The sequence below is a fragment of the Misgurnus anguillicaudatus genome, chromosome 21 (assembly GCF_027580225.2).
Source record: "Misgurnus anguillicaudatus chromosome 21, ASM2758022v2, whole genome shotgun sequence".
NCBI classification, from domain to species: Eukaryota; Metazoa; Chordata; class Actinopteri; order Cypriniformes; family Cobitidae; genus Misgurnus; species Misgurnus anguillicaudatus.
Genome location: NC_073357.2, coordinates 22,946,475 through 22,967,819, shown reverse-complemented (window position 1 = coordinate 22,967,819; position 21,345 = coordinate 22,946,475). Strand labels below are relative to the sequence as shown.

Genomic DNA, 21,345 nt, shown 5'->3' with positions numbered 1-21,345 from the left:
GAAAAAATATAGATAGGATTTTTTCCCTAATTTTGTTTTTTATTGTTTGTTTGAAAGCAGAAGGCTGTTTCTTTCATTTGATATATTTGTATGTTTATATATATATAAGAACATTTTCCTAGAATGCATTTTGTGAAACATTTGTGAAAATCACATAAAATGCTGGCGGGCATCTTTTCAAAAAATGGCTAGCGAGTAATGAGTTAACACCATGGTTTGTTTTCATTGTGCCTTGTATCTGCTGTTCATTTAATCAGTGTTGACTTGCCCCATTTTTGTCCTTTTTAGACCCTCGTTACTTTAGATGAGGCCAAGGGTGATGACGAAGAGATTGAGGAAGTGAATCAGAGTGAGGTCAAGCCTGTCAGCCCCAGTATCACTGCATCACCCAGACCAGAGGAGCCAGTGGAATCACCCCACCAGCAAGAAGAGGAGGCCTGTGACTTGGAAGAGCTTCGTAAGATGAACTTCGTAACTGTGGATGAAGTGGGAGAGGATGAAGAGGAGCAACCACCCAGTGAGGAGGTCAGGGGAAAAGAAGTAAAAAAGAGACCTACAAGGGCCAAAAGAAGATCCCGCAAAACCCCAGTGAGTAAAAAAATAAAGCAGAAGGCATTTTTCATTACACCCTTTGCATTATATTGAACAGCTGTGTTTTGCAAAGGAAGGTGACACAAGCAATATTTTTGTTTTTGTAGTGAGAAGATCCACAAGGGGTAAAAGAGGGGCGACAGACAGTGGCAATGTGGCGGATGAGCCTGAGATAAGTCCAGAGGGTGACCCAGCAACAACTTCTGCCGTACAGGAAGTTCCTCCCTCATCTGAAGTCCCCACTGATGTTGAAAAGCCAGAATCCCAGATGCCTGAAGTTGTGAACGTTCCAGATGCACCAAGCACAGAGCTTGTCACTTTAGGGACAGAAGAAGAGTGCAATAGGATCAAAGATGATGATGATGATGATGATGGCTCTAGAAAGTCAGAAAGACAAGACACTGACAAGAAAACAACAACAACCAAAGGTATGGCAAAGGGACAAGTTGTGGAAATGGTAGGGATGGGCGATATATCAGATACGATTATCATGTGCATCTCATCAGTAAAGCAGGTTCCATGATTGGTCGTAAATCAACATCACCTGCTTTCAGATGGAGCGCCATTTACTACACAGAGCCATAGTTCACTGACAAGCTAGGCAATTCGTTCGCGATATGAATCCGAAAGCTACTAATCACGCAACCGGCTTTACTGATGAGATGCACACGACAATCCCATCTGATACATTGCCCGTCCCAAGGAAATAGGTTATGGCTCTTACATATAGACCATTGCATTTATTCTGAGTAACCTTGTGTAACCCACATGTCTTAACAAGCCATTAAGATTTCTTCGTAACATGCTTTTTTTGTTCATGGCTATCTGTGATTCGATTTACAGAGGAGTCCAAAAAAAGGCGAGAGACTGAGCCAAGCCAGGAACCTGAGGCCAAGAAAGTTTGTTCTAATTTCCCTGTGATTGAAGACTTCACCTTGCCCCCATACATCCCAAACAACCCCATTGGTAAGAGATCCACTAGAGGTTTTGTCATTCTGTATTTACTTTACGTCTATACCTCAAGTATAAAATGTAGTTGATGCTGAAAAGTTTAACCTCTTTGTGTTTTCTCATGTGTTACCCCCTGTAAAAGTTTTTAAAGCATTAAATGGTTAATAAAGACACCAGACAGTTTACGTATTATCCCCGCTGGTACTGTACTAACCATTAAGTTAAAAAATTATTATTTTAATCCAACAATAAAAGGAAAATAGGCTAAAACAGTCATTTATGCAAACTTGCTTGAACTCTAATGAATCCAGATGTTGTCTAAAATAATCCTCCATCATGGTAATTTTCCAACAAAGTATTTACACAGAGCAGTGTTACTATAGAGACAGAGCGCATTTGTGCTAATTTGAAAGCCATGCCCACCGTGGAGGAAACAATCCAACCGTCTCCATTCACTTTGTATTACAGGAGGCCGCCTCCTTGGCATTTCTGGCTTATAACAAAAACAGAATAATGCCTACAAGCTGCTGTGTGACAGGGTGTATAGCTAACAAGCCAAAAAACCCAGAAATAAGTTTTTATAAGCTGTCAAGCTGTAAACCCTTGACTTTAGGGAGAAAAAAGTGGATCGCTGACTGTTTCCCTCTAGTGGGCGAAGTTCTAATAATATGAGTACTATGAAAAGTTGCCTGTTTCCACTTTTGTCTTTAAACGCTCGTTTTTTGGAGTCAACCGCTTATAAAAGCTTGACAAGGAGGCAAGTATGCTTATAAAAAAAAAAAATGACAAGGAGGCGGCCTCTCGCGGTGCAGGGTCAATGGAGACGGATGGATTGTTTTCCCCCCGGTGGGCGTCGTTTTCAGGTTATGACAAATTGTGCTCTGTCTCTGTGGTAAAACTTCATCTGATCTCTTAAAAGTTCTGTGTATAACATAAGCCACTGCACACCTGACTCATATTTCACAGCCGATAAGTTTAGTGTTTCACAACTTTCATCAAACTGAAATATGATCTTATGTGTATTTCCATTGCAGGTTTCATCTTAAATTTCTTATAAAGTGGTATTAGAAAAGTTTATAAAAGTCTTAAATTTAACTTTGTCTATGCACACCCTGAACATCATCTCACTCATGCTTTTTTTGTATACCTGTGCTTATTATAGGGGTTGACTTTGTGATACCAAAGACGGGTTTCTTCTGCAGACTCTGCTCTCTGTTCTATGGCAATGAAGAAACCGCCAAGAACACTCACTGCAGTAGCCTACGGCATTACCAGAACATGGAGGTACACATTACAAGTTTTACTTTTTTTACATTACGTATTTTACTAAAGTTATGATTTACTAGTTAAAGGGATAGTTCACCCAAAATTACTCACCCTCATGTTGTTCTAAACACTAAGGTTTTATTATTCTAATGAACACAAAAGACATTTTGAAAAATAATGATAAGCACACATTTTTCTTTAGTGTTCATCAGAATAAAAAGCTTATACAGGTTTAGAACAACCTGAGTAAATTATGACCGAATTTTCATTTTTAGGGGTTAACTATCCCCTTAAGCTGTAGGAGAAAATATGTGTTCGTATCTATTGAACAATTTTATAAAGATAATCAATATATGTGGTTAATATTTAGCAGAATATACTTGATTTGCTTAATTTGGGAATAAAGGTGCTTATTTAAAAGCAATTGTACTTTTTACATTGTAATAGATAAACAAAAATAACCTCAGCTGACTTGTCTTGAAATATAAACACACATGATATGGTCAGCTTTTTTTAGTTGAGTGATCTATTAGGCGCAGGGCACAGTACTGTATTCTTGTAATTTCATCCTTCTTTCTTCTCCAGAAATATTATAAAAAGCTCAAGTCTCAGGAGCAGGGTGGCGGCTCAACACACATGACGTCCAGTCAGAGTTCTGCATCTGAATAATCCCTATAGGTTTTTTTTGTACAATCTTATAAAATGGGTCCAAGATTTTTTTGGTAAATTGTATTGTATAAATTTTGTTTAGAATGGTATGCTTTAGCTCATGCTAAATAAAGAGAACACATAACATACTCATAAATGTCTTTGTGTATACAATTTAATGTCTAAATTAAAGATCTATGATGTTCACATGTGTATTAAAAATGCAAAATATTTCTAACGATTACAAAAATGCCTAAATATCTGGATTAGTATTGCCTTTAATGATCCATTTATTTGAAACTAGAAACTGGCTTTGTTATCGTAGATTTAAAGGGGCCATGGCATGAAAATATGACTTTTCCATGTTTAAGTGCTATGATTGGGTCCCCAGTGCTTCTATCAACATAGAAAATGTGAAAAAGATCAACCCAGTAACTTAGTTTTGGTAAACCATTCTTTACAAGCACATGAGAAAATAGGTAGTTGAAATTTGGCTCTTCTTATGATGTCATAAGGAGTTCTATAATAATACCGCCCCCTAATTTGCATTATCCAATCACAGCACTGCCATTTAGTCCAAAGAAAAGGAGAGAGAGAAAATAATTCACAACACAATTGAGTTTCAATTGCAACAAACCACTCATTTGCATTTAAAAGGACACACCCAAAACAGCACATTTTTGCACACACCTATTAAGTGGCAATTTTAACATGCTATTATAAATTATCTGTGGGGTATTTTGAGCTAAAACTTCACATATGTGCTCTGGGGACACCAAAGATTTATTTGACATCTTAAAAAAGTCTTGTGCCATGGCCCCTTTAAAACAAAAAAGTTTTTCTATAGTTTACTATATTTGATCTATGTTGACTGATCACATTTGCAAAAATGATTTGGAATTTAAGGAACGTTCGGTTTAAACATTTGTGTCTGTTTGAAATGTAAGGACTGATAAGAATCTCATAATGGCAATTAACAATATGTTGACTTTACTGACAGGTTCAAAAGCAGTTAAGCAACTTCTTTTTAAAAACATTGCTGTCACATGATTTTTAAGAACACACATGAGAACATATCTTCACACTTTACTTTCTTCCTATATTTTATTTCCAGTTTAACACAGAATGAATAAAACAATCAATAAAAGAATAACAAACATTAGTGGATATAGAAATTTAGACAAAGCTTGCATGTTTACATGACTTTTGAAAATGTTTATGTATTCTAGTGAAGAGGAAACACAAAATTTTTATGCAGCCTGTCAAATATGAAGACATTTTTTAAGTTGTATGAGTGAACATTAGTAAATGCATTAACTAACATGAACAAACAATAAACATAATAGTTTTTCAGCATTTATTAATTTTTATTAATGTTGGTTCATATCAAAACAGTTATTCATGATAGATCATGGTGCATTTACTAATGTTAACAGTTAAAGGGGCAGTTTTTAAGACAGGGTGTGTCCTAGTCCCCAATTAAAAGTTAAAGCTGACTTAATTTAAAAAACATCTTGTACTGACATTCTTAACCCAGTAGTTCTCAAACTTTTTCGGCGTTTGGCCCCCCTTGTGGACGGTGCATCCCTTCATGCCCCCCAAGAAACTTTTTGACAAAACTTTAAATTTGAATTAAAAAACATGTTAAAATGTATAATGTTAGTAGCCTTATTTTTTTCTGAGGTTTAATTACACAAAATGTATGTTAAATTAATGTATTTTATAAAAATGTCCTTAAACTGGGGCCCCAGTTTGAGAACCACTGTCTTAACATATATCAGTACCATTGTTTTATTTCAAGATGCACACCAGTAATGTATTTTGTAAAAAAAAAACTACTTAAATGTCCCAATATAACTAAGGCCTAGTCCTGGATTAATCTTACTAAATTAACATCAACTAAGATTAATAAATGTAGCATTATTGTTTATTGATAGTTCATGATAGCTAATGCATTAAAGGTGCAGTGTGTAAGTTTTAGCGGCATCTCGTGGTAAGGTTGCGAATTACAACCAACGGCTCAGTCCACTGCTTACCCCTCACTTTTGAAACGCATAGAGAAGCTACGGTATCCGCCACCCGAAAAAACCTCATCGTCTGAGACAACTTGGTAAAAAAGTTTGTCCTTTACAGGCTTCTGTAGAAAAATGGCGGCACAAAATGGCGACTTCCATGTAAGGGGACCCTCTGTGTATATAGATAAAAACATCTTATTCTACAGTAATAAAAACATAACGGTTCATTATGAAAGGTCTTTAAACACCCCTGATAATATAGTTTTGTATATTATTTTGCTTTTCTGTCAAAAGATCCTTCTAAAAATTACACACTGCACCTTTAACTAATGTTAACAAAACAGGAATGTCAACCTTATTGTAAAGCGTTGCCCAGTTTCATCATTACAGACATTTATCTTCTATTCCAGGATGGAATAGAGGTCTGCCGTGGTGCAACCCCACCAGAACAGGGCATAAAATGTGTGCTTGTTTGCAAGCACACTCGAGTGATTTTCAGGCAGACAAAGCAAAATTCAATTGTGCAACGATTACATATGATATTCTTGCATCCAGTTGTGTCGTGCTCCACCAGATTGCCACAAGTAGGGCAAGCTCGCATAGAGGGACAAGTCACATTTTTAACTGAAGGGAGTGTTACATTACGACATTTTGACAACTTTTCTATGTCAGGATTGATGCAGTCGGCGTTATCACAGCGGTCGGAGCGCGGGCCCGGACCTTTCCACTTGTTCATGCACTGCCAGCAGAACTGAAATGTCTTATTCATTTCAGCTGTGCAGATAGTGCACATGACACACAGGTTGGTTAAATCGCCTCTCTCAACAAATGAATGACATCCAGGGCACTGGAGAGAAAGAGATAACTAAGGTAAAGCTTAAGGGATTTATAAAGAAAATATACACTCACCTAAAGGATTATTAGGAACACCATACTAATACTGTGTTTGACCCCCTTTCGCCTTAAATCTACATGGCATTGATTCAACAAGGTGCTGAAAGCATTCTTCAGAAATGTTGGCCCATATTGCTAGGATAGCATCTTGCAGTTGATGGAGATTTGTGGGATGCACATTTAGGGCACGAAGCTCCCGTTCCACCACATTCCAAAGATGCTCTATTGGGTTGAGATCTGCTGACTGTTGGGGCCATTTTAGTACAGTGAACTCATTATCATGTTCAAGAAACCAATTTGAAATTATCTGAACTTTGTTACATGGTGCATTATCCTGCTGGAAGTAGCCATCAGAGGATGGGTACATGGTGGTCATAAAGGGATGGACATGGTCAGAAACAATGCTCAGGTAGGCCGTGGCATCTAAATGATGCCCAATTGGCACTAAGGGGCCTAAAGTGTGCCAAGAAAACATCCCCCACACCATTACACCACCAGCAGCAGCCTGCACAGTGGTAACAAGGCATGATGGATTCATGTTCTCATTCTGTTTACCCACAATTCTGACTCTACCATCTGAATGTCTCAAAAGAAATAGAGACTCATCAGGCCAGGCAACATTTTTCCAAATTGTAGCCTCTTTTTCCTATTTGTAGTGGAGATGAGCGGTACCCGGTGGTCTTCTATCAGCTTGAATCAGTCGGCCCATTCTCCTCTGACCTCTAGCATCAACAAGGCATTTTCGCCCACAGGACTGCCGCATACGGGATGTTTTTCCCTTTTCACACCATTCTTTGTGAACCCTAGAAATGGTTGTGCATGAAAATCCCAGTAACTGAGCAGATTGTGAACCACTCAGATCGGCCCGTCTGGCACCAACAACCATGCCAAGCTCAAAATTGCTTAAATCACCCTTCTTTCCCATTCTGATATTCAGTTTGGAGTTCAGGAGATTGGCTGAGCCCCAATTCGCATACTATCCGTCTAAAATAGTATGCAAAATTAGTACATCCCAAATCATAGTATGTTGAAATGAGTATCCCAAAGATAACCGGATGGTCTACTATTTCCGGTTAGAATTCGAAGTGCAGATCAATGCACACTCTAACGGCTAATATTGCCCACAACCCATTGCAAGCTTTGTGGTGATGTTAAAATGGCAGCTGGATGCAGCAGCGGAGATGCACCCTCAGCTTTTAAGTGTAGGAATTCAAATGTTTAACCCTAATCAAAGTTATATGTTATTGTCTCGTAATATTCAGATTATGTTGTGCCAAAAAAGTACTGTGTTTATCTTGTAGGGTCCGATGAAGATACTGAGCACCTCATTAACTGGCGCATTGCCAATGACGCCCTTTTCACAGGGAAAAGAAGCGCGGAAATCAGCGGTTTTGTTAACAATCGTGGTGTGCGTAACTAGGCCAACCACGTTTTCGTTCACGTTGCATGACGTCATCGAAGTATGTCCCAGATACTCTTTTGCTACACACTCAAAAGTATCACAAAAAAAGTAAATACTTTTAGGTCGTAGTATAAGTAGGCGAATTGGGACTCAGCAATTGTCTTGACCAGGACCACACCCCTAAATGCATTGAAGCAACTGCCATGTGATTGGTTGATTAGATAATTACATTAATGGGAAATTGAACAGGTCTTCCTAATAATCCTTTAGGTGAGTGTATTTGCTATTAGAAACAGCATTTATTATAAATCTACATAGCCTACTAGGCTATACAAGAAACAATTCATTTGGATAATGGCTGCGTGTTATGCAAGATACGCACTGTTTTGTGTTCACAGTATTCGGCTGCGGCCAGTGCAGCCAACGTTTCTTCAAAATGGGTTTGCTCCTCTTGTGTCAACAGAGCCAATCGCCGCACCTCCACGTACGGCCATTCTGCATTGCACTTTTGTGTTGTCCCGTCTTTAAGTGCAGGGCACATGAACTTGTACTGCCCCTAAAGAAAATGTACGAAAGTGTAATAGTAACACTTGCTCACCTAAAGACTCTAATGCGCATATTATAAATTTCCCTTTTTAATCAGTTGTCTTACCTGGTCAAGTAGACTACGACACCATCCAGTAAGTGAATCTGGAGTGACTGCATGGCCACATGACATCTCAGCTCTAAGAGTGTCTGGGTCATCGTCCAGAGCTACAAGATAACGTCATCTTTATAATAAATACTATTAGTTATACCACGGGTCTGTTGAATGCTGCATTCTGATTGGCTGAGAAATGTTCTATGGGTGTTGATTATTTTTCTGTAAACCGCACACCTATCTTTTCAAATGTCTTAAAAATAGGCACCTGAGCAATGTTTGTGGTGGGCGTGGTATAAGAGGAATAATTGACTCCGGTCCTTTGAACTATTTGAAAACAATGCACACCTGCGGTGTAACGGCACTCCGCTTCGCGTCGTGCCGCATTACCACCTTGGTGTGCATTATTTTCTTATAATTCAATGGCCCGTCGTCAACCATTCCTTACATAAAGTAAATAAAGTCTAGACAACAGTGAAACAACATGCGCGGAAGACTTTGTGGTCCACGTAGTTTTAAATGCACGCGCCTTTTAAATGCGAACGGATTTTGATTGGCTGTCAATGTTTTATCGTTCATCAGCTGTAGCTATAAAATCGTACTGATAACGACATAGTCGTTCCTCTCTATCATTATAGATGTGGTGATTACACTGTTGTCTAGATTGTATTTACTTTCACTTTAGTTATCGTCCTTTGTGTGGGATCATGAGCACAGTTTATAACCCATATGGATTATTTCAACATATCAATAAACTTTTTAACATTACGCTATGAGATTATTTGTGATCTGATGATAATGAACAATATATCAAGCAGTACGTGCATTTCTATGTAAAAGGTTATTTTCGTTTAGAAAAAAACACTAATCATTCAAAGTATTCTAAAAAAAAAACATGGAGATGGATTCATTGTTCATACTTATGTCATCCTGGCGCGAAACAAACTTGAGTGTTGTGTCTTTAGGATCGTAGCGCTTTTCTTGTTGCTGTTCCGTCATTGTTGCAGTGACTACAAGGTACACATAAAGCGTTGTTTTTTTCTTTCTCTTTCCAGTTAATCACGTGGCTTACATGAGGATATGTTTACTTATTTTATGTAACCCAGACATATTTGTTTTATTAAATAACTATGATAAATGACTAAATAACTGAAGAATTTTATTTTATTTATAGCAATTTGTAATAGGGTAAAAATTAAATATGACCAGATTTAGGTTTTACATCCTGTTTATACCATATTAAAGTGTCATAAATTAATATTCGTAAATCTACATAGAAATGAAACCACCCTCTAATTTTTACACACCCACCCACACGTACATAAACATACATACAGTACTGTGTAAAATCTTAGGGCACCATGCTACCATTAGATTTGTTGTTTTTACAATGTTATAGTGATCATTTATAATTATTTCTTTATTAGAATACAACCAGGATATACTGGAAATTTGTAAGTAGTGTTAAAAACAGTATAATAAGCTGAAGTGTATTTAGGGTAAACTCCCCTTCCACTTAAGCAATAGCAGGCAGCTAGCAGGATCTCTTGAACCCAAATGAAATTAAATCCCAATTTCTAATTCTAATCAAATGATTTTAGTTTCCTCAAAAAAAGCTCAAGATGTGTTTCGTGCCAAGAGAGGTCACACTAAATACCGACTGATGCATGAAGAAGACATTTAGTTTATATCGGCAGCACACCTCCAAACCAGCAACATAACATGAAACTGAAAGTTGCACTATATTCATTATTCGTAACATTGTTGGCCACAGACTTGTTAGAAGTTCTCTTAAAATGGGAAAGATTTACCAGATCGCGGTGGTTGGAATAAAGGGGGAGAAGAAGACAGTCGATGTTGCGAATTCACTGGAAGAATTCAACAATACAACTGTTTTGGAATTCAAAAAGAAACTTGCGGCAAAATTGCCAGGTCAAGCAGGTATGATTAAACTTGAAAAAATATTAAATATAAAATTACAATCGCGTTAAATATGTCGCAGTATAAGTTTTTTACTGTATTCGTTTATGTTCTAAGCCGCTGTCATAACCTTTTGTCTTATCACTAGGAGATGATCTATCGTCTCTGAGACTGCTGTATACAGATAAACAGCTAGAAGACAATGATAAGTTTTCAGATCACCAAATTGAGGACCACTCCACTCTGTTCGTCGTCTTACGTCTTCCCGGAGGATTCTAAATCATGCTAAAATGCTAAGACGGGGATTTTTGGTCTAAAAAGACTGAAACATCTCGTCAAAATGTAACCTTTTTACCAAAATATTTTTTCACCACTAGGCTACTTTTGCTGTCGGTAAATTTGGTTTCACAAGTAGCTTTGACTTTTTGTAAATGAAACACTTACTGTGTCACCTGTGTATATGATCTATTGACACAGATGATCATAATTCTGCATTTGTATAGCCTAATTCTGCATATCATGTTGAAGATCAAAATCATAGCGAGATATTATTATAAATGTAACAGTCTTAAGACTGGTTTGACTGGAAGGAAGCTGGCTCAGTTTTTTTTATTTTCTGTCTTTGATTGTTATAGCTTCAGTTGACTATATGGTAGCCTAATGTTTTCTTAAAACTCAAGGGATGACAGTAGTTCACTGTAATAAAATGGTAAACAAAATGATCATCTGTGGCGTAATTTTGGTTTTGTTTACTGGTCAGCCTCCCTTGCAAGTGCAATTACATTAAAATCGAAAGTAAAACTGTAACTTGCCTTGGAAAGAAAATCATTCTTACAGTGCGTGTTAATACTAACGAAATTGTAAAAGTTTTAAGCTGTATTTCCGTATTCTAGAAGTCAAATTTCGTCTCAAGTAAGTTGTGATTGCCTATGCGTATTCTAATTTCATTTAATTTTACCATAACATGATTTCCGAGATTCTCGATAGGCTTTATGTACGTAAACCTGGTTAGAAATGAAAATGTTATTGAATGCATTTAAACAAAAAAAGTGATTAAACGTAATATATAAATGCAACAGCAGATGCACGTCTGGATGAGATTATCAACTCAGGAAGAATCTTCGGATTAGCCTATCAACCGACATGAGTCGATTTCATGACAAGTGGGGTAACTTCCTTAAAACATAAGTTAGGCAAATAGTTGTTGAAATTACTTGTATAATCAGTTTAGCCTAGTTAAAAATATATAATGTCTTTAATTTTAATTTTTAAATTTAATAAGTAATTTCAACTACTATTTGCGTAACTTATGAGTAATGTAAAACATATTGTTAATGCTTACTGATCACATATTTGTTTCGTGTGTGTGCGTGTGCGTGTGTGTGAGAGAGAGAGAGAGAGCGCGCGTGTGCGTGTGTTGCCTATTTTGATGTGGTGGTTATTCGAATACCTGAAATACCTTGTTCCTCACGAGATTGTCAGTATGAAACCTCTATTATATATAATCCTCGAAATTACATTTGAGATTGGCTTGTATGAGATAAAAGAAAATGTCAAGTAAATATATGACGAATGAAAATAAACTTTATATCTACATGTCCACGTTAAGTTGTTCTCACGAGACACGGCTGTTAACCTGTTTATTCAGGAATGAAGTTCAATATTATGGCATGAAAAATCAAGGTGCCACCTGTTACTTGAATGCAGTATTGCAATGTCTATTTATGACAAAAGACTTCAGGGATGCAGTGGAGAGGTATTATTTATTATTATTATTATTTACTTACTTTTACAGTAAGCTACTAAATTTTCTTCTACTACTGGAATTGTCCCTGATAAATTTAGTTATGAAAAAGCCCTTGGAGGTTGTGGAGAAGAAAATCTGTTGTTACAACTTCAAAAGCTATTTAAACAACTTTCCGAAAATGTAGCAACTACTGAAGGAGTAATCACCAGCCTTGGCATACAAAACGGTAGGTTAAAATACATACACAGTTACAGATCAAATGCTTTAATTAAAAAAATAAGCAAAAGTATGATACGGGTCGAATGGTTATAATAAAATATAATTAAAAAAAAACAGTAGGCTAAGGTAATTTTAAATGGGCCATGGCACAAGACTTTTTTAAGATGTCAAATAAATCTCTGGTGTCCCCAGAGCACATAAAGCTCAAAATACCATATAAATAATTTATTATAGAATGTTAAAATTGCCACTTTGTAGGTGTGTGCAAAAATGTGCTGTTTTGGGTGTGTCCTTTAAAATGGAAATGAGCTGATGAAATTCAAACACTGATCACAATGATGGTGGTTTGTTGCAATTAAAGCTCAATTGTGCTTTTCTCTGCACTAAATGGCAGTGCTGTGGTTGGATAGTGCAAATTAAGGGGCGGTATTATTATAATAAGAGCTCCTTATGACATCATTTTCTGGGTTGATAGAAGCACTGGGGACCCAATCATAGCACTTAAACATGGAAAAAGTCAGATTTTCATGCCATGGCCCCTTTAATATATGATGAACTTTTCTATGTATGTTCTTTTCGTAACTGGTTGTTTTTCGTTTACTCATCAATATAACGTCAAGTTTTTGAGCAACAAGATGCCGTGGAGTATTATCGGAAAATTTTAAAAGCAGCTGGTACACGTGTCTCTAAGGTAGGCCTATTTTTCACTTGAGACTACATCGATTTAAATAAAATGTCTACTGAATAAACAATGTAGTGTTATTGCTGTAAAAGGATATTTGATATACAATATTGCCAGTTTATTTCTTTACAGGTCTTTGAAGGTAAAATAAGAAACATAACAAAGTGCATAGTGTGTGACCAAATCAACAAGAAAACCAACTCCTTCATCTCAATACTTATGCCCATCGAGGATGAAAATAATGAGCAGCATACAGTGGTAAGGAAACAAATCATGCACTGAAAAAAATTATTCATTGAATTTAATCAATTTTTCAAGGTAAGTGGTTGCAATCAATTTATTTAAGCTACATTTAAACAAAAGTTTTATATTTTATTTTACTTCAATAATCTTTTTTTTTGTTTGTTTAAATGTAGCTTAAATAAATTGATTGCAACCACTTACCTCAAAAAATTGATTAAATTCAACCAATCATTTTTTTTAGTTTGCCCATCAGCAGATATCCAAAACAAAATTTAGGCTATGTGTCAAGTATGATGTTGTTGTTCTGCTTTCCCCTAATCTTTGTTTATTTCGTTTAACCTCAAAGGAAAAATGTCTGGATACTTTCTTTAAACATTCAAGCTTAGACCAGGAAGACTGGATGTATTGTGACAGGTGTGACCAAAAAACTGAAACAGAGACTGTGAGTAATTAATGCAAAAAGAGAGGAAGGTGTTCAACTTCCACCATTGACTAATAAGCAGATTCAATATATTGAATTTATGAACTGTTTTAAATATGCAAGATTAATTTTCTGTATTTTGTACACCTATAGTGGAGCGAAATAGAAGAGTACCCCACTGTTCTCACTCTTCAAGTGAAGAGGTTTGACTTTGACTACATGCAGATGAGATATGTGAAGAACACATGTGCACTTGATGTACCTTTAAGCCTGAACATTGGGGTACAGCTAAATAATACAATAAGCTTAAATCAGTTTTGTGCTAAAATAAAATTCTGTGATCTTATTTGTAAAGGAAAAACGTCTTTTGCAGGATGAAAAATATGATCTGTATGCTGTTGTCAACCACAAAGGCGTATACAGTGGGGGACACTACGAGGCTCTCATCAAATCTTATGAAAATCAGAAATGGTACAGTTTTGATGACCACGCTGTTTGGGAGGTAGATTAATAATGCTTGACATTAACAATGAATAATATGATAATAGAATTGATTTCGAGTAAGGTCAGCATAATTCATATTTATGTGATATGTGTTTTTTATTTGAATCTTACTTTAGTCAGAAGTTTCACTGCATGGGTGAGTGCTTTTTATGAATCTTTCTGTAATATTTAAAAGGTTAATTTCTTTAAAATGCTTTCTGTTCCTGTAGCTTAATAACTGGCAGTGTATGGCACTAGCAACACCAGGGAATGCATAAATAGATATAATGCAAACCTTGGATATACATCAGATATAATGTATCCTTTGGATATAAAAGTCTGACAAGTCCATTAATAGGATTTTTTTTCTTTTTGACAGCTCAAGGCTATCATACATGTTGATGTTCAGAAAAGGTACTAAAAAGAGAAATATTTAAAAATAGCTAAAATAGGTTGTTTTAAAAAAAACTCATGAATTTAAATCTATTTTGCAGTTGATAAATCCAAAAATAAGAACACTGCCGCTTTGAGTCCGATTGGCAGACCTACAGCATCACATCTGAGGATCCTTCTGCTAGGGCCACCCGGCTCTGGGAAAAGTTCAGTAGGTAACCTCATCCTTGGTGGGAATTACTTCCCATTATTTCCCAAATATGGATCGGAAACTGTCATGGAAGAGACGATTAATAATATCACTGTTGTGGACACTCCGAATCTTTTTCGCCTAACCCCAGTGAGTTGGGCAGATGCACTTAAGAGATGTGTTAAGTTATGTTACCCTGGCCCTAATGTGATTCTTTGGGTAGCACCAATATCCAAATTCAGCAAGGACCAGCAAGGTCTTTTTCATAACATTAAAAAACGACTCGGTCCTGGGATTGTTAAACACATGATGATTATCTTCACAAAGGGCAGAGAATTTAAAGATGTTGACAAATTGATCTACAAACACAAGAAAGTCAAAAAAGTGGTATGTGCTTGTAAAAATAGGTACCATGTGATTGACATTAATGGTCACAAACAGGTTCCAGAAGTGGTTGAGCAACTCATCAAGATGGTGAAAGATAACAAAGACACCTACTGCACTTTTAAAAAGCCAATTATGAAAGCAAAAAAGTCCCTAAAAGCACAACGTTAAATCTGGTTCTTATCAGGATTGTAAGGCAAATGGGTTTTATGTCTTGCAGACAACAAACAAAGGAAGGCCTACTGACTTTTTTTAGGTGTATATAGAAGGTTCATGACAATACTATTAATCTTATGTTTTCAATTTGATTTACTTTGTGTAAGATATTCTCAGGTGCCACTCATATAAACGTGTACAATTTTCTTTATTGTTCATTTTTAAGCATTGTGGGCCATTTACAGGTTATTTTGGTATTGGCAAATTCATTTTTGGGAAAATAACAAAATAATGAAAAATTAATGTATTTCAATTAATAAATATATTGTTGTTAAGTTACCACCGAAAATAAACAACATATCTTAACATTATCTTATATCACAAAGCATATTGTGACATTAAATAAAATAAAATTTGAATATTTCCACTTGTTTTATTCAGTAAAGTCAACAGGTGTGATGATCATAGGCTGTGAATTCTCCCCCTCCTCATGTTCTCCAGGACTGAAGTATGGATAGAGTTTTTCAGCAAACGTCTGCCCAGTAAAAGAATAAATGTGATACTTGGCTTCAACATCATAAAAGGAGATCAGACCCCTTTCAAAATCCACAAACACTCCTACTTTCACTGGCTTCTCTTTTAATGTAAGAGAGACAGGGTTGACATCATTTGCTGCATACTCATCTGTTTTTCTCAGCCATACTGTCCAAAATCCATTTTCAGGGTCCATTTCAATCTCCCCTTTCCTGTTTGCAGATTCTGTTACCACACCCAAATCCCATTCTGTCTTCCCCCTGACGTCTACCTCATAATAAAAATTCTGTGAGGAGAAACCTTCCTTTCCTAAGACACATGAGCAATAATCAAAGCGTTCTGGGTTTTCAGGAACCTTCTGCGGTATTCCCGCATTCCAAACCTTTTTTCTGTCATCAGACAACATGAGTTCAGGATAAGCTGTGTCTGGATCAAATGTCACATCCACTGTAAAATTATGAAAAGTAAAAGAAAATGTAACCAAATTTAAACTTGCCTTCAAGTTAGTGAAACAATTTAACCCTTATAGGCCATTTTTGTTATTTTTTAGTCTTAATTTGGCCACAACTCTCTCAGTGTTTCAGCAAATAAAGTGAATTTGGTGACCAATCTTATATTTACAGATATTTTAAGAAAATTATTTTAAAAAATTCAAAACCTTAACAATATTCTGTGGGCAAATGTACTTAAATGGCCACTAAATTAAACTGCTGTAAAAATGTATCAGATGAATTTCTTTTTTTTTTTTCTTTTTTTTCCATAAATCTGTTAATCAACCTCAGTACTGATCAACACTACCAAATGTTTACAAAAATTTATTTTAACTCCAAGTTTATAAGTGGTGTCACTGATTTAGGGGAAGAAAAAAACACACAAAATGACCGATTTTCAATGTAAAAAGTGATTGTGGACTGGATCTTTTTCACAGTCTTGGGCATGTAAAAGATTAGTAAAAACATTGGCTTTGATGCATTTTTAGTTTTTGTGCAGCATCAAATTTAATTTTTTCTCCCTCATTTATTGTTTGTGGCCATTTTTGCCCCATTGACTTCCATTATAACAACATTTTTTGATTGCAGAGCCATGACACCTTGTTATCATGCATTTTTGATTCTTTGTGGTTTTACCTTTTGCAAAGAGGTAAAATGTATAATTTTTACTGTTGATCACTATGTAAGTGTGAGCGTGAGTGCGTGTGCGCGTCTGTGTGAAAAAAATCTGAACCAAAATGCAAAAACAACAAGCTCTGTTTTTGCACTGGCTACTAAAGGGTTAATGGTGCCACATGACGTTCAACAGTAAAAATTACAAATCCTACCTCCTTGCAAAAGGAAAACTCACAAAGAATCAAGAATGCATGACCACATGGTGTCATGGCTCTGCAATCAAAAAATGTTATTATAATGGAAGTCAATGGGGCAAAAACAGCCACAAACAATAAATGAGGGAGAAAAAAATAAAAACTGATGCTACACAAAAACTAAAAATGCATCAAAGTTGTGCATCAATGTTTTTACCAATCTTTGGCATGCCCAAGACTGTGAAAAAGGTGAAAAAATACAGTCCACAATCACTTTTTATATTGAAAATCAGTCATTTTGTGTGTTTTTTCCTCAAATCAGTGGCATCACTTATGAACTTGGCAATAAAAGAGTTAAAATCATGACATCTTTGGAAACATTTGGTAGTTTTGTAGATTTATGGAAAAAAATTTAAAAAAAAATTAATCTGATACATTTTTACAGTCGTTTAATTTAGTGGCAAAGAACCTTTAAGTCAAACATTTAAAAAAGTCAAGTAGATTTTTATACCTGCATAACGTTGTATACTCCGCAGCTCTCTGGAAACTAGAACAGAATTACAGATGAAAACATTTTATTTCATGAATTTAATGAACTAATGAAAAAAATCAGTTTTGTCTGGTTAATGGGTGCATGCTATAATTGGTAACATGGTGAATATTTTTACCAGTTTCTCTTATTTTCTCATCTAATATGTTCTGAAGCTTTGCTATGGTTTTCCTCAAAATAGCCCCGTGTTCATGAACACTGATGCTGATGTTAGTTGAGCGGCTGTTACATAAGGGGTCACGCTGAAGTTTGATAACCTAAAATAAAGTAAATCAGATCATTAAGGGCATGTACATGTTTGACTTTGATATGCTGCATAATATGGAGCAATAAGAATGACACTTACCTGTATAAAATCCAAAGGATGTGAGAGTTGCTCCAGTTTAGTTTGTTTTTCCTTTAATTTCATGATCTCTTGGTCCAGCTCATTGATGAGCTCTTTGGCTCGTCTCTCTGTTTCTGTATGCTTCTCCTCCATTTCTTCCTCCAGTTCTGCATTACATCTCTCAAAAACATGCTTGAAAAACTTACTGTTCTCCTCAATCTCTTTTTCTTTGGCTTGCTGGTAAAGGTTGTGAAAGTAAAAGTTCATAAACATCATCACAGCACAATACAATAATAGCCTTGTGCACTAGAAAAAAGATACAAGAAGGTACGAAAGCTGTCACTGGGGTGGTACCTTTTTAAAAAGTACACTTTTGTACCTAAAAGGTGAATATGGGCACCTCAAATGTAAATATCTTTACCAAAATGGTACATGTTAGGACCTTTTTAAGAGGTACCGCCCCAGTGACAGCTTTTTTCTGAGAGTGTGGATGTTAACATGGTTGAAAGTTTTTACCACCTTAAAAGCATCACATGGAAATATCTCCAACAATAAAAAAGAAACCATTATCAAATTTGGGTCAGAGACAATACCACTTACTTTGTTAAACCTTATTGAATGTCTAATCTCTTTAATTTTCTGCCCTCTGTCCTGGATTTTCTGCTGCACTGCAGACTTTTCATTCATCACGAGGTTCTGTAGAGATAAATACATGTTTCAATGATTTCAGTCTCCTGAAATAAAAAAATGAAACAATTTAAAAACCTGAATACTATAATGCATATTACCAAACTGTCCTTCTCAACGTGAACTGTGTCATGATCCCTGTGGTCACTTTCTACACAAAAGGAACAGACAGGTATTTGATCGTCTTTACAGTAATGTTCCAGAGGTTTGTGATGTTTTCGGCAAATGTAATCATCCAGATTCTCCACAGGATTAATCAGTTTGTGCTTCATGAGATTTTTTGCCGTTTTATGGGGCTCCAAGTGACTCTCACAGAAAGAGGTTTCACAATCTAAACACGACTTGACAGCAATCCGCTTCTTCTTTGGGCAACTATCACAGGTCACTTCAGACTCCTGGATCCGTTTTCTTTTAATGCTCTCTGCAATTTCTTTAATTGTTGTATTTATTTTAAAATCTGTTCTCAAATCCAATTTAAACCCACACAGTGGACACTTTGAATCTAGACGAGCATCCCTGTGTTTTCTGATGCAGTCCATACAAAAGTTATGTCCACATGCAGTGGTTACAGGATCGTTGAAAACGTCCAAACATATAGAACATGTAAGCTGCTCTTCAGATATAAAATCACTAGAAGAAGCCATTTCTCAAAAAAATACAGACAGATTCATCACAGTAAGTAAATAAAGAATTAAAATGCTTATGCTCTTTAAAGTCAAATGTATTTATATATTGTTATAAGTATAGCTTTCACTGAAAAAAAAATCATTCAATTTACAAAAAAATTAGAAAAACAAAAAAATTCCAAAAACTTTTGTTTAAATGTAGCTTAAATAAATTGATTGTGACCACTTATCTTAAAAAGATTTAGTAAATTGATCGAAATTGAGGAAATTGAATCATTTTTTTCAGTGTACATTACCTGAAAATTATTAAATATATAGTATATTGGATATAGAATATAGTATTATTTAGGGCTGCAAGATATTGAAGACAAATGTGGTAAATGATGCGATATGATATGTGATACAATAATGCTTTAAGATTGTAAAATCAGTTTGAATAATAAAAAAATATTTTTAAATGTATATTTGACTGCAAACTATATAACAACATACATGTATCACATTCTTTCTAGGAAAAGAAAACATTATCTGAATAAGTAGTTTTGATATAACGTGTGGCCCTAGTAGGTTGTTATTTAAGATTTTATTGTCCTCATAGATATAATTTAATAAAATTGTATTTACTTTTTTTTCAACAATCTAGCAATCAAACATTTAGTCAATTAATAGAAACACATCATATTAAATATTAAAGGCATCATACATGCCTTTCAATGGCCCTTAAAAGAAGAAAACAATTAGGGTGAATGTTAAACTAACTGCAGTAAAATACAGGCAAATTCTGGAAGAAAACCTGAAGAACTTTGCCAGACACCTGCAACTTATATTTTCATGACCCTAAACTCAAACATACAATGCAATAGTGACCTATTCAATCAATAGTGACCCCCACATGCACATGCATAATATATAATTCAAAATACATGGCAGACAAACATTTAAATTGTGAATACTAACTCACTTCACTTGCCATGCAGGTGTGCCACAAAGTAGGTGTGTCACATTTGCCTATTGTGGAAATGGAAATACCACAAAATATCACCAAAACCTGTTCAACCTGTTCAGATCAAAACCGTCCTTTGATGCATGACAAAGTGTTCAGAAAAAATATTGTACATTTTACAAATCTAATTATTTGGTATAACTTCTTGTCAGATCTTGTGTTATGATTGAAACAATCACACGCATTTTACACTCTTCATAACAACCAAATAGTAAGTCCAAACAAATCCAAAACAGTATAGCCTATGTGACAATGCTTGTGAAAACCCATTTAAGTTATTTAAGTGATTTTCCTTTTTTAACATTAATTAAATCATAATGTAAAGAAACTTCTACAGCCTTAAAGGGGCTACTTTTAATATCCGCTGAGTAAGAACATGTAAAGATTAAACTCATAGTAACACAAATGGTTTTCATCACATTTTGATGCTTCTAAACTGCTATTTGATTCGTTAGCATGTTTTTTACAGGACTGTTTATTCTATTCTTTCTTTTTACTCACCAGACACAGTAGTTTTATTTTCAGTTGTAAGATATCGTCCAGTGAAAGCAGGAATAAAGCTGCACCTGCCGAATCCCCGTCTAAAACGAAACTCTGTTGGAGGCGGCGCTTAGATATTTTGAGTTTATATTCACAAATAAATTACGATTACAATTCACAAATAAACGCAAAGCGTTTGAGAAAAAAAAAATTCACATATGAATACATTGAGTTCCACAAATATAGTATACGTTAGAATGTAGCCTACACAAAAACAGATATAAAAATAATATTTACAAACATATTTTTGTCACAAACGCAACTCACCGAGGCATCTCTTTCATAGGTTATCTGAAAAAAATCACTGCAGGTGGAAGTTGCGTTAGACTTTTTCATTGACTATCCTTTATTCTCGTCTCTAATGTTTGGGTATAGGAAGTTCTCTCAGTGCACTCGCCTAATCCCGTCCATAGATAATTCGGCCCTGCCGTAATCATTTATAACCCATCATTTTAATTTAATATCGTATAGTCACCCTACATCAGCCCGTTTTAGGACAGTGAAAAGAGTGGTATAGAGATAAGTAAATTGTTTG

At 35.5% G+C, this 21,345-nt stretch overlaps 5 protein-coding genes across 10 annotated transcripts in view; 3 read left to right on the top strand and 2 right to left on the bottom strand.

Annotated features, from left to right (window-relative positions):
* Window positions 1-3,613, top strand: part of znf638 (zinc finger protein 638) — a 34,017-nt gene extending 30,404 nt beyond the window's left edge. For all 4 annotated transcript variants that reach the window (XM_073859856.1, XM_073859855.1, XM_073859854.1 and 1 more), the window contains 5 exons: window positions 289-593; window positions 703-1,019; window positions 1,435-1,557; window positions 2,705-2,826; window positions 3,394-3,613. In XM_073859856.1, coding sequence (XP_073715957.1) covers window positions 289-593; window positions 703-1,019; window positions 1,435-1,557; window positions 2,705-2,826; window positions 3,394-3,477 — 951 coding nt within the window. In that variant the 3' untranslated portion in view covers window positions 3,478-3,613. The remainder of the gene's footprint in view (window positions 1-288; window positions 594-702; window positions 1,020-1,434; window positions 1,558-2,704; window positions 2,827-3,393) is intronic.
* Window positions 3,614-5,143: 1,530 nt separating this feature from the next.
* LOC129438650 (uncharacterized) lies at window positions 5,144-9,467 on the bottom strand. The gene is made up of 4 exons (XM_055197470.2): window positions 9,328-9,467; window positions 8,420-8,520; window positions 8,150-8,323; window positions 5,144-6,318 (listed from the first exon to the last, which is right to left on the bottom strand). Exons 1-4 carry the CDS (start codon window positions 9,404-9,406, stop codon window positions 5,866-5,868), a joined length of 807 nt encoding a protein of 268 aa, XP_055053445.2. The 5' UTR covers window positions 9,407-9,467; the 3' UTR covers window positions 5,144-5,865.
* A 666-nt stretch (window positions 9,468-10,133) lies between these two features.
* On the top strand, window positions 10,134-11,050 carry LOC129438658 (uncharacterized). Its single transcript, XM_055197482.2, has 2 exons — window positions 10,134-10,348; window positions 10,476-11,050. The coding sequence occupies exons 1-2, from the start codon at window positions 10,204-10,206 to the stop codon at window positions 10,604-10,606; spliced, it is 276 nt and encodes a 91-aa protein (XP_055053457.2). The 5' UTR covers window positions 10,134-10,203; the 3' UTR covers window positions 10,607-11,050.
* An 84-nt stretch (window positions 11,051-11,134) lies between these two features.
* Window positions 11,135-14,518, top strand: LOC129438631 (uncharacterized). Of its 3 annotated transcripts, XM_073859852.1 has the most exons (10): window positions 11,135-11,239; window positions 11,407-11,490; window positions 11,976-12,083; window positions 12,173-12,300; window positions 12,914-12,984; window positions 13,108-13,233; window positions 13,565-13,660; window positions 13,793-13,921; window positions 14,013-14,141; window positions 14,260-14,518. In XM_073859852.1, exons 2-10 carry the CDS (start codon window positions 11,471-11,473, stop codon window positions 14,281-14,283), a joined length of 831 nt encoding a protein of 276 aa, XP_073715953.1. In that variant the 5' UTR covers window positions 11,135-11,239; window positions 11,407-11,470; the 3' UTR covers window positions 14,284-14,518. The 3 variants fall into 3 exon arrangements, with proteins under 3 accessions (XP_073715953.1, XP_073715954.1, XP_073715952.1); XM_073859853.1 differs by lacking the exon at window positions 11,407-11,490 and having other exon boundaries at window positions 11,143-11,239; XM_073859851.1 differs by lacking the exons at window positions 11,135-11,239; window positions 11,407-11,490 and having other exon boundaries at window positions 11,733-12,083.
* Window positions 14,519-15,557: 1,039 nt separating this feature from the next.
* LOC129438613 (E3 ubiquitin-protein ligase TRIM21-like) lies at window positions 15,558-20,871 on the bottom strand. Its single transcript, XM_055197421.2, has 7 exons — window positions 20,772-20,871; window positions 18,743-19,287; window positions 18,555-18,650; window positions 17,976-18,191; window positions 17,748-17,886; window positions 17,591-17,626; window positions 15,558-16,226 (listed from the first exon to the last, which is right to left on the bottom strand). The coding sequence occupies exons 2-7, from the start codon at window positions 19,283-19,285 to the stop codon at window positions 15,679-15,681; spliced, it is 1,578 nt and encodes a 525-aa protein (XP_055053396.2). The 5' UTR covers window positions 19,286-19,287; window positions 20,772-20,871; the 3' UTR covers window positions 15,558-15,678.
* Window positions 20,872-21,345: the final 474 nt, after the last annotated feature.

Bases quoted from the DNA above. Each gene is read 5' to 3' on its own strand.
- LOC129438650 (XM_055197470.2), bottom strand. From the start codon at position 9,406: ATGACGGAACAGCAACAAGAAAAGCGCTACGATCCTAAAGACACAACA. The intron at 8,324-8,419 runs GTAAGACAACTG...CATTTTCTTTAG, and splicing joins GTCGTAGTCTACTTGACCAG to GGGCAGTACAAGTTCATGTG. The intron at 6,319-8,149 runs GTGCGTATCTTG...CTTTCTCTCCAG, and splicing joins AATACTGTGAACACAAAACA to TGCCCTGGATGTCATTCATT.
- LOC129438658 (XM_055197482.2), top strand. From the start codon at position 10,204: ATGGGAAAGATTTACCAGATCGCGGTGGTTGGAATAAAGGGGGAGAAG. The intron at 10,349-10,475 runs GTATGATTAAAC...TCTTATCACTAG, and splicing joins AAAATTGCCAGGTCAAGCAG to GAGATGATCTATCGTCTCTG.
- LOC129438613 (XM_055197421.2), bottom strand. From the start codon at position 19,285: ATGGCTTCTTCTAGTGATTTTATATCTGAAGAGCAGCTTACATGTTCT. The intron at 17,887-17,975 runs GTAAGTGTCATT...ACTTTATTTTAG, and splicing joins ATCCTTTGGATTTTATACAG to GTTATCAAACTTCAGCGTGA. The intron at 16,227-17,590 runs GTATAAAAATCT...ATAATTTTACAG, and splicing joins GAGTATACAACGTTATGCAG to TGGATGTGACATTTGATCCA.
- LOC129438631 (XM_073859851.1), top strand. From the start codon at position 11,878: ATGTCAAGTAAATATATGACGAATGAAAATAAACTTTATATCTACATG. The intron at 12,301-12,913 runs GTAGGTTAAAAT...TATAACGTCAAG, and splicing joins CAGCCTTGGCATACAAAACG to TTTTTGAGCAACAAGATGCC. The intron at 14,142-14,259 runs GTAGATTAATAA...ATCTTACTTTAG, and splicing joins ATGACCACGCTGTTTGGGAG to TCAGAAGTTTCACTGCATGG.